Genomic DNA, 12,236 nt, shown 5'->3' with positions numbered 1-12,236 from the left:
TTGCTGAGGCTGTGGAGAAACAACCTGTCAAGTTAAAGAGAAGGGAAAATTAGATAAATGATTGAAACCAGCTGAGAATGTGGAATATCCATGTAGCGGTATGCTGTGCTGATAATCACACACCCGAGAGTATTATTGTTCTACAGGTGGTGGTGCTTATACCTGATACACTAACACTCATTCCTCTTTTTAAATGCAATTTTTAAAATCCATTTTTTCCTTGTCTCCCAGTCATAAAAGCTGAGAGAAAAAGAGGCAGCAGGAAGTAAACATCATTGAATAAAATAACGGAATTGCTAAAGAAGGAAATTGTTAATGGGATTTAGCCCCAGCTCTCAGCTTTTAACCATCCCACTCCAACAGTGTTGGTTATTTTTATAGTAAAATGTACAGTTGCGATGATATTAGGCTGTGGAGACTGCGCCATACGCTCATGTATTGTACCTTTCACCTTCTCCAACCAGGGTTTCAGATTCACTTGTGGTATTGCATTGCAGCCTACATAACCTTTGGGATTGGGACTGAATTCAAATGCATCCCGAGGAAGTAAGTCAATCCCGGTGGTATCACAGATAATCCTGGACATGGAAATCCTAGCGAGAGTCTTACGCTGTCTCCTCGTAAACATTCCTTCATTTTCCCACCAGAACCTACAAAAAAAGAAGCATTATTGCCAAGCCTCAAAAGGTACAGAGAAAGTACCCCGATTCAATGAGCCCAAGGTCAATGGCTACGCAGAAGGGTGGACTGGCTCCTTGGCCACATTTAAGCAGTATGTTGCGAAGGAGTATCGGGGAGTGTGCGATTTTCTTCTTTCTACAATTTAAGATACAGAACCGGTTTCTCAATCTGCTGATCCAACAACAATTGCTCACTGTGCCCCAGGACTAGCTGTGCCTCTAGCCAACTTCTTTCAGTATTGTCACAAATTGGCATCCATCAACAATGTAGGTTAATTGACTGGGTAAAATGTAAAAAATTGTCCCTAGTGTGTGTAGGATAGTGTTAATGTGCGGGGATCGCTGGGCGGTGTGGACTTGGTGGGCCGAAAAAGCCTGTTTCCGCGCTGTATCTGAAATATGAAATATGAAAATGTGGAAATTGCTTGGATATCATATCATATCATATCATATATATATACAGCCGGAAACAGGCCTTTTCGGCCCTCCAAGTCCGTGCCGCCCAGCGATCCCCGTACATTAACACTATCCTACACCCACTAGGGACAATTTTTACATTTACCCAGCCAATTAACCTACATACCTGTACGTCTTTGGAGTGTGGGAGGAAACCGAAGATCTCGGAGAAAACCCACGCAGGTCACGGGGAGAACGTACAAACTCCTTACAGTGCAGCACCCGTAGTCAGGATCGAACCTGAGTCTCCGGCGCTGCATTCGCTGTAAAGCAGCAACTCTACCGCTGCGCTACCGTGCCGCCATTTACAAAAAGCAGGACAAATTCAGTCTGGCTAATCGCTACCTATCAGTCTACTCTCAACTCTCAGTGAGGAAGGTATCATTGGCAGCAGTGCAATGATGTAACACTTGCTTACCAGTAACCTACTCAATAATGCCTAATCTCAGTTTCATCGGAACCACAACTCCAGGCCTCATTTCAGCTTTCGCTCAAATATCGACAAAGTAACTGAATTCGAAAGGTGAGGTGAGAATGACTGCCCTGACATCAAGGCAATATTTGACCACATGTGATATCAGGGCATCCTGCTAGAACCATAGTCAATGAGCATCCTGGAGAAAATACTTCAAAGGCAAGAGTCATATCTCACACAAATGAGAATGGATGCTGTTGATGGAGGTCAAACATCCCAGTGCAAGGACAATTACTGCAGGAATTCCTCAGGGCATTGAAAAAGACCCAACCATTTTCATCTGCTTTGCCAACCACCTTCCTTCCATCCTGAGGTCAGAAATGGGGATGTTTGCTGGTGATTCAATTCAATTCTCAACTCCTCAGCAAATAAAGCAGTCCATGCCTTCATGCAGCGATAGTTGGGCAGCATTCAGACATGGGTTGATACAGGGCAACTACAGCAGTAACCACAAAAATATCAGCCCTCAACAAGAGAGAGTCTAACCAGTTACTCTGATATGCACTGGTACTTGAATAACTGAGACTTTCACCATAAGACCATAGGACTTAGGAGCAGAATTAGGCCATTTAGCCCATAGAGTCTGCTCCGCCATTCAATCATGGCTTATCTATTTTTCCCTCTCAGCCCAATTCTCCGAAATATTCAAACCCCAACTAGAGCAATCGCACAAATATTGTGGTTACAAGAGCAGGTGAGAGACTAGGTAACCTGCAGGAAGGTGGGTGGTGGACACGACAAGGCACACCCTGCAGCATGATAGAATCTTCTCCATTTGTCTGCATGAATGTTGTGCCAACAGCTCTCAATAAGCTTGACTGTATCCAGGGCCAAAGGGGCCTACATCATTGGCACCTCATCAGCTACCTTAATCATGTATTCCCTTCACTACTGGTGCACATCTGCAGTGTAGCCCACCCACAAAATGCACCGCAGTTCCTTGCCCAAGTTACTCTGCCAATATCTTCCAGGCCCCCAAGAATACCTTCTTCAGAAGGACAACAGTGGTTTAAGGCAGTACCTCACCAACATCTTCTCAAGGGCAATTGGTGATAGGCAATGAACATTATCCTTGGTGGCACTGGCCAAAACCCAAACATGAGAGAAAATACTTCATAAGCTCGGCAGTGTCTTTACCTCCTTTTGTCTTAAAATCATTATTTCGGTCAGTTAATGATCTGCATACTATCTGACCATTGACCTTTGAAGTGTATATATATATTGCCTTCCCCATTTTCTAAGTCATCCAATTCTCAACAGGTTCAATACCACAACACACTAAATGACTCTAATAGAGTCCAAGACATAATCCAAAAGGTCTTTAGGTTCTGATTTCAGATCCACAAGGCAAGGATTCAATGATTGTCAAAGCTTTCAGTTGTGCTAATGTTGCCCATTACCTGTCTCCATTTCTCAGGTTCTGGAACTGCTGTCCTAACAAGCAGGCTAGCACAGGGCCAACCCTCCCTCCTTCCACGAATGGTTCAGAGATCCCTCCTATCCAAAGGTCAATGTTGTCTGGTGTCCCGTAGAGTTCAATGAACTTTCCTGCAAGTTCTGTATTGTTGAGCACTTCAGATAGTTCGGACTCGTTCCTGGGTTGTGAAAGTCCACAGAATTTTCTCCATGCATTGTAACCTGTGAAATTCAGGGCAAGAAAGGGACATATGTTAGCCAAATCTGTGGTAGTGCCCCTTTGAAACAAATAAAATAGAAGCTTGTGCAAGGGTTGGTGGAATTGCTATCTTTTAATTTTAGTTCACCTTAACTTGAGAGAGGTGGAGTGAGGTCGGGGGGATAGGGAGGAGGAGGGGGTGGGGGTGGGGATGGACAGCTCCTTCATTGTTTCCCCTCAATAGGGAGTGGATCTGTGGGCCAAAGATTTATAGCCATACATCATTGACTGTTTCATGCAAATCCACTCATTTATTCTCAAAGTCCATGGAACAAACCAGTCTTTTAAATCACTCTCATTTTACACAGCCAAAAGACAATTCCTGTGTAATTTATGTTGCAAATGCTCTGCAGCAATATAGTCTAAAACATGTGGTAATCTCTCCGAAGTTGTTGCAGAACATACACAGCAATTAAACATTCTATAGTCGGCAGAAATGAAGGAAATTACCGTTATCTTGCTGGATTAATTACATAGTAATCACAGAATATTAAGTGCTCATTGCAGTGCTATCTAATAAACAGAAACCACGATGCAGTATTCGCTGTAGAAATTACAATATGTGCAATGATTATTCTGTAGTCATATTACTGCAGTAACAATGCAATCGACGGCAATTATCCTGCCAAAATATTAGAATAAGCACATTCAGTTCTTGAATTATGGTTCCAAGTCCTATTGTCAGCACTTTATGGTATGATCTAGGTGACAGGTCTTGCTATCCTGTTGTTCTGAGGGAATATTGAAGATAACAGATTTTGGATCCAACACTAAACAGCAGCTCCCTCTCTGAGGAGCAATATATCCAGTGGCTCTACTCAAAGCAAGGTGAAGATTCTCCCTGGTGTCTTGGACAGTCGGTATTCCTTACTTCACGTAAATTGGAAACAATTGACCTCATTTTGTGACTTCTCTGTGTGAACATTCCCTGTATTTTACAAAGTAACGTCGGTAATTTTTATTCGTGAATCCCCAATACGTCTAATTAAACATTCAGCAGTAAATGTACACGATGAATATTCCACAGTAAACACTACTACGTAAAAAAAGATCTAAAGTAATCAGTGCTAAATACTTTTTCATATCTCTTCAGTAAGTTCTCCACAAAGTAAACATTTCCAATTAATTCTGCTAGGTAACTGCTCAGTAGTTAACATTTTCCTGTTGTTGTTCCTTTGATGTGAAATCTGCTCATAATTCCTTTTGTTGTGAATAAAACGTCGGCAATTCAAAGATGTTCCAATGCACTTTGATGTGCATGTGGTCTAAGGAAGCAGAAGTGACACTTTGAGATGTAACTTTGACCTTGTTTCCACAGTCCCTGGTTATTAAACGATCACCTGCAGGACCACTTTCCTGTTTCTTAGCCACAGTCAACCACTGCTGCAATACATTGGACACCAACCCATCCACATCTGCCTTTTTGCAATATTTTAAACGTCCACAGCAGCGGCAATTCTCTCCAAGTGAGTTGAATATTTTCCTAATGGCTACATTAGCCAATAAAGTGAAATTAAAACAGAAAATGGAGAAAAAATCATCTGCGGAAAAAGAACCAGAGTTAATGTTCCAAATTGCAGACTCTTCATCAAAGCGGAAAGAGAGGAAAAAAAACAAGTTAGTTTTCACACATGGAGAGGTTGAGGGAGACACGGATCGGACAAGAGAAGTTCTTTGATTGGGTGAGACCAAGTTTGCGAAGGTGATTTTTGTCTTTTAATGAGCTGCCTGGTTGATAGATTAATGAGAGAGATAGACAGGGATTGCAAAAAAACTGGGAACCTCGGACGACAAAAGATGTAAATTTGGTTGAAAAGAAAAAGGAAGCATATCTTAGGTTTAAGAAGCTGAAATCAGACAGGGCCCCTGAGAAATACAAGGGCACAGGAAAGAACATAAATGGGGAATCAGGAAGGCTAAAAGAGGCAATTAAATGTATGGTGAGTAGGAATCAGGAGAATCCTGATGTATATACATTAAAAACAAGAGAGTAATTTAGGAAAGGGTTGGACCATTCAAGGACAAAGGAGGGAATTAATGGCTGGAGCCAGAGCAAGAGGATGAGACACTAAGTGAATACTTTGCATTAGTATTCACAAGGGAGAGGGATATGGGATATAGTGAGATTAGGGAAGGGTGTGATGAAACTTCTATGCCATCCCACTGTCAAGGAGAAGGTGTTTGGTGTTTTCAAGAACATTAATGTGGATGTTCCCAGGATCTGATGGGATCTATCCCAGGATATTGAGAGAGACAAGTGTTGAGATTGTTGGGGCTTTGGCAGAGCTCCTCTTTAGCTACAAGTGAGCTCCCTAAAGACTGGAGAATAACCATGTTGCCCCTAAGAGGGGAATAGAGTTGATTCTTAAGGACAGGATGTACACACCATGGACATTAACGATAGTTAGCTTGACTTTGTGCAAGGAGGTCATATCTTACAAATTTAATTGAGACTTTTGTGATGACAAAGATGTTTGATGAGGGTAGAAACATACACATAGAAAATAGGTTCAGGAGGAGGTCATTTGGCCCTTCAAGCCAGCACCGCCATTCATTGAGATCATGGCTGATTACCTATAATTAGTAACCTATGCCTGCCTTCTCCACATAGCCCTTGATTCCGCTAGCCCCTCGAGCTCTAACTCTCTTTTAAATTCATCCAAATGAATTGGCCTCTACTGCCTTCTGTGGCAGAGAATTCCACAACTTCATAACTCTGGGTGATTTTTTTTTTTCTCATCTCAGTTTTAAATGGCCTCCCCTTTACTCTTAGACTGTGGTCCTTGGTTCTGGACTCCCCCAACATTGGGAACATTTTTCCTGCTTGTAGCTTGTCCAGTCCTTTTATAATTTTATATGTTTCTATAAGATCCCCTCTTCTAAATTCCAGTGAAATCTTTCCAATCTTTCTTCATATGACAGTCTCGCCATCCCAGGGATTAACCACGTGAACCTATGCTGCGCTGCCTCAATAGCAAGGATGTCCTTCCTCAAATTAGGAGACCAAAACTGCACACAATACTCCAGATATGGTCTCACCAGGGCCCTATACAATTGCAGAAGGACCTCTTTACTCCTATACTCAATGGATATTGTCTACATGGGCTTTAGTAAAGTATTTGACAGAATCCACCTGGTAGACTGATCTAGAAGATTAAGGCACATGGAATCCACAGAGACTTGGTAAATTTAATTCAAAATTGGCTTGGCCATAAACATCAGAAGGTAATGGTGAAGGGGTGTTGTTCTAACTTGAGGTTTGTTACGAGTGGTGATGTGCAGGGAACAGTGCTGGGACCTCTGTTGCTTTTGTTAAATATAAATTATTTGGATGAAAATGTATGTAGGTTGATTAGCAAATTTACAGATTAGACAAACATTTGCAGAGGTTGAATAATCAGGAAAGCCATCAAAGGATATAGCTGGACTTAGACTAATTGGGAATCTGGACAGAGAAAAGGCTGATGGACGTTAATCAAGTTAAGAGTGAGATTTTGCACTTAGGGAGGTCAAAAGTAAGAGGAAAAAGTATACAGTAAATGGCAGGACCCTTCAGAGCACTGATGTACAGAGGGATCTTGAAGTCCAAGTCCACTTACACACAAGGGCAGTTGAGAAAGCATACAATATACTTGCTTTTTTTCTGTTGGGGCATTGATTATAAAAATGTGGAACTCATAATGCATCTGCATCAGAGTGATGGAGTACAGTGCGCAGTTCTGGTCACAGGTCTACAAGAAGGTCACTGGTTTACAGGAAGCATATGAAGGCTTCAAAGACGGTGCAAAAGAGGTTCACTAGTATGTTACTTAGATTAGAGTGTATTAGCTGTAAGGAGAGGTTGGACAACCTATTCTGTTTTATTTTCAGATTTCAGCACCTGCTATTTTCATAACATTAGATTACCAGGTCATAAACTTGTTATATTAACCACCATCTTGACAATACTTTTTTTGAGTCATATTCAACTCTGCCGCCATTCCCCCTACCTGCTATTCCGTGATCACGGGAACGCTGCATGTTCAGAGAACCCAGGTCCAGCCCTCTATTTGAAATAGTCTGAAATAGCCTCTCTCGCAGTTCATCGTGCAACATCTTGGTCTGTGTCTGTAGTTTTGCAGCTTTGTTCAACAATCCTCTGACAATGGGATCAACTCCACCTACAAAAACACAGAGCAAAATGCACATTAACGATCATCTACCAAGTGATCTTTCCAATTCTCCAACGTGTAGTTATGGTAGAGGGAGACAATTGTTAAACATCTCTGAATGAGTAGCACAAAAATATTCGCTTGACCCGATCTTATTGGTGAAGTAAGAGATTGGGATTTCTGTTCACGTCATGCATCAGACAGCAGATTCTACAAAGGCTTCATCAGCCAAGATGAACTTTGGCAATCACTGATCTTCCACCATTATCGTTCCCCCCTTCCCACTCCACCCCAACCCAAACACCCACCCCTCAGTCCCATTTGAATCCATGCAGAAGCTGTTATTCTCTGGTGTCCAGTTCCCTCCTCAGTGTCCACACCTCACTCCTTCGAAAAATATGCAGGAGCAGTGGAACTCACAAGGGAACACCACACACATTTACAGCATATTTCATAAGGTACTATTAATTGCAGGTTTTTGTGTTTAAATTAATTCTTGATCAGGACAGCATGCACATCTGTAGGGCTGTTCACCTCTCAATCCTTTCCTACCTGTAGACTCTGAACAGATTCAGCTTGCTGGCTTTTGTACTGTTGCTGATTTTCAGAGCTGGTAACTTGAGCTGAAATATTGTGGGCCTCGTGTTTACGTTTGATATGTTGGACACCATTAGAGTCATACAGTACAGAAACAGATCCTTTGACCCAGCCTGCATCTACTGATCATCAAGTACCTGTTGTGGGGGGCACAGTGGCGCAGTGGTAGAGTTGCTGCCTAACAACGCCAGAGACCCAGGTTCGATCCTGACCATGGGAGCTTGCCTGTAGGGAGTTTGTACGATCTCGCCGTGACCTGCGTGGGTTTTCTATGGGATCTCCAATTTCCTCCCACATTCCAAAGATGTTCCTGGTTTGTAAGGTAATTGACTTGGTACAATTGTAAATTGTCTCTAGTGTGCATAGGATAGTGTAAGTGTGCAGGGATCGCTGGTCATCATGGACACGGTGGGCCGAAGGTCCTGTTTCCGCGCTGTGTCTCTAAAACTAAAACTATATTAATCCCATTTACCAGGCGGAGTTTAGATAAGAAAATCTGTGGCGCTTATTACGTGCCCAACTACCTCAAAATTGTCGCCATTTAAAAAAAAAAGAAAATCCGATCTGGGTCCATGTGACTGAAGCATTGCTTCTACCAGTGATGTATTTCATATCATATCATATCATATATATACAGCCGGAAACAGGCCTTTTTTCGGCCCTCCAAGTCCGTGCCGCCCAGCGATCCCCGCACATTAACACTATCCTACACCCACTAGGGACAATTTTTACATTTACCCAGCCAATTAACCTACATACCTGTACGTCTTTGGAGTGTGGGAGGAAACCGAAGATCTCGGAGAAAACCCACGCAGGTCACGGGGAGAACGTACAAACTCCTTACAGTGCAGCACCCGTAGTCAGGATCGAACCTGAGTCTCCGGCGCTGCATTCGCTGTAAAGCAGCAACTCTACCGCTGCGCTACCGTGCCGCCCACTACTAGAGAGGACAATTACTGGGCTAAAACAGCCACTCCTTCCCACATATGAATTTATTAAAGTGGGAGAGTAGAAACCTTTTAAATAAAATAGATGCGGATGATTTTATCCAACCAATTCTAATTGGTATTCCTATTCTGATTATCATTCCTGTGTATTGTGAAAGCAGGGTTGGTGATAATTCACCCTAATCGGTCGATGATGGTCGATTAAAGTTCAATGCCCCCAGCATGACTTGTCCAAATGTGACCTGGATTACGTGCGACTGTAAAGCAGCTAAAGTTTGATTTTCCTGATATTTACCTTTGGAGTCTGAAGAAGGGTCTTGACCCGAAACGTCACCCATTCCTTCTCTCCTGAGATGCTGCCTGACCTGCTGAGTTACTCCAGCATTTTGGGAATAAATACCTTTGGAGAATCCTCATTTCCACGATTTCACGGTCAGGGAAGTAGGAGCTGGTCCTGTGAGCAAAAGGACGTTGCTCCCTCCGACCACATTTCATTTCTTTGAAGCTCAATGACTGTCTGGTTGGATGGACATCTAACAGCCTGGGAAACCCTGAGAGGAAGTTTCAAGAAACTAGAAGGGAAGTGTTGTTTTCTCTTTCTTCTCTTCTGCCCTTCCTCATAATGATCTCAGGACACTGGGTCCGTCCATGAGTACACCAGTCAGAAGCTTCCAGGTCTGAGGCTTGTAAAATCAGTGAACGTTTGTCTCCTGGTCGCAACACCAGACATTTCTGAAGTAGGCCGAGTCAAATTGCCCTGGGGTCTTATAGTTGCACCCGTCCAAGCTCCCCTCTCCCCAGAATGAAGAAAGGGTGAACTTAAGGAGTGCTCTCTATCCCTTGCCAATTGTAGGGACATAGATAGCAGCAAAAATTGGCCCATCAATATTCAGCTCTACTTTACTCTTCCTTTAATCACAGCCGGAATCCTATAAGTGTGCCCACTCTCAGGATCAGTGCAATGGTTCTTGCTGAGCTCAGTATTATTAGGGTGTGTTACCTACCTTCGTCTATCAGTCTCATCGGAGCGAAGAAAGTCTTGTGCAGGGGCAGACTTGTGAAGTTTGGATGCTCATCGTAGTTTTCTGCAAGGCGGAATATCGTCTGCCGAACCGTGGTGTGTCCGAAACGGAAGGCCGCTGCTGCGAAAACGTTAGCAATACCGGCATTAACAGACTCATGGTAACCTTGGTATGCAGGCAGAAATCTCTCCAATGCTTCTGATCCAATTACGTTGGGAAGATAGTCTCTGTAATGTATTATCTGCAGTGAAAAATCATTCATTAGTGCGGCCTCATTTAAGACATAAAACTCATTGGAAACCATTACTCTTTCTCTTTGAAAGATATCTGTCCTACTCACTGCACTGGCTATTGGGCTGACTTTCAGTCCACAGAACCATATGTCCAATGCAGTTCTTTCCGACAGAATCAATCCTCAAATGCAGTAATTTCTGAGTGAAAGCGTATCACCTGACTTCTCTTCCTATTCTTTATCATTTTCCTGTGATCAGGTGACATTGGTTCTCATCATGGAATATGGCCAGAGACTTATGTACACTTTCGAGGGACTGATATGTAGGATATTTAGCAGATTAAAACTATAAGCCTTATATTGCGCTATAAACCTTGCAATTCATGTTGTTGAACATTTGTTGGAGGAGTATTTATTGACCATCATTAGATTACCTGAGAATGCCATGTCTTAGCTACACAATGAAACTGCCAAGGAATTGCAAGAAACTGCCTAAGACATAGGAATGGTGACAGTGGTCCTTTGGAAAGATTACATTGTGATCCCAACAAGTTTGGTAATAGTGTTAAATGATCAAATTCTACAACTTATTAAACAAGTTTAATTTCACGTGCTGAGATTTAAGTATTAGTCTGTCTGTCATACAACCTTTATTTTGCTGGTGCCATTTTTTTCTTTACCTGTTGAAAAGCTCCCATGATTTTTCTCGTTTCTTGATATATTCTCTCCCCATCCCAGTGCGGGTTCAGTTTCTTCAGCTCTTTTGCGATGCGATTGTGCTTCCGTAGAAACATTGTGTGGAAAGACAACAGTGCCAACTGTTCGTTTGCACGTACATCACCTGTGGTGGACATGGTGAAGGTCACCATTATTATTGGTGCAGTTTCATTGGGACTGCTAAGTGCATTGTAGAAGACTGTGGTTCATCCCAATCATGCTCCAATCATTCATTTTATATCGATGTGAAGGGATATATTCTAATTTCTTTTATTGTAACTGGGTGAGGAAATATGGATTGATGGGTTTCTATGCCTGCTACCAACAGAGTGACTCAAAGCGCATCATAGCTTGTAAGGAAATGTGGAGATTGGAAGAAAGAACCTTGCATCTATGCTTCTACTGAAATGTACTTCTTTGGATTATAGGTATTTTTTATTGAGTGAATAAAAAAGTCAAGGGAATCCAATTAAAAGTACCAAATCCATACTTCCAGAGTCAGAAAGTTTTTTTACTCCATTTTGGTTGGGCCCTTTAAAAGTGATCCTGGTATTATCTTAAACAGACCTATTCAAAGCAACAAAAGCAGAAATGTTGATTAATTTTGGATCCTTAAACCATTCAACAATAGATAGAAAAAAAAAGACACAAAGTGCTGAGTGACTGAACGTGTCAGCCAGCATCTCTGGAGAACATGGACTATTGACTGATGTGTCGCGTTACAATGTATTTCCTGTTTGTGGCCATACATGGAAATGTTTGGCATCCAGTGTAATTGTAATGTGATATGGTACAACCTACCTACTATCAAAACTGTCAATCAAACCATATAACTCTCAAAAATCTTTTTTTTTGGGGGTGTTTTTTTGGGAGTTCTTTTTTTTGTCTTTTTCTTTTCTTTCCCTTATACTGTGTATAATTGTAAAATGAATTCTCATTTGTATTTTTGTGAAGCTCAATAAAATAATAAAAAATATATAATTAAAAACAACAAAAAAAAGAACATGGATAGGTGAAATTTTACTATGTTGCGGCACAGTCAAATTGGCCCTTAAGATTGACGGGAATGCCAAGAAAGAAGCTAACCACTAAAAACCTAACACGAGAGACTAGCAGATATTGAAGGATATAGGAGACAATAGCTTTGAAATCGGCGCAACATCTTTTGTTGCCTAAAACAATATGTTGGCTGGCGAATTCCAGAACGGAATATAAAGCAGCCTTTCACCGTGGCACCTGTACTAAACTTGCCAGCAAACTACTCGGCCAATTTCTCCTGACACA

The 12,236-nt window shown here is 42.0% G+C and overlaps 1 protein-coding gene across 1 annotated transcript in view; it reads right to left on the bottom strand.

Annotated features, from left to right (window-relative positions):
• Window positions 1-322: 322 nt before the first annotated feature.
• Window positions 323-12,236, bottom strand: part of LOC144606563 (eosinophil peroxidase-like) — an 84,141-nt gene continuing 72,227 nt past the window's right edge. The window contains exons 8-12 of the mRNA XM_078422821.1: window positions 10,916-11,076; window positions 9,986-10,244; window positions 7,276-7,446; window positions 3,012-3,249; window positions 323-650 (exon numbers count right to left, since the gene is read on the bottom strand). Coding sequence (XP_078278947.1) covers window positions 323-650; window positions 3,012-3,249; window positions 7,276-7,446; window positions 9,986-10,244; window positions 10,916-11,076 — 1,157 coding nt within the window. The remainder of the gene's footprint in view (window positions 651-3,011; window positions 3,250-7,275; window positions 7,447-9,985; window positions 10,245-10,915; window positions 11,077-12,236) is intronic.

The sequence above is a fragment of the Rhinoraja longicauda genome, chromosome 26 (genome assembly GCF_053455715.1).
Source record: "Rhinoraja longicauda isolate Sanriku21f chromosome 26, sRhiLon1.1, whole genome shotgun sequence".
Taxonomy (NCBI): domain Eukaryota; kingdom Metazoa; phylum Chordata; class Chondrichthyes; order Rajiformes; family Arhynchobatidae; genus Rhinoraja; species Rhinoraja longicauda.
The sequence above is the reverse complement of the archived record's forward strand: the minus strand, read 5'-3'. Positions and strand labels throughout refer to the sequence as shown.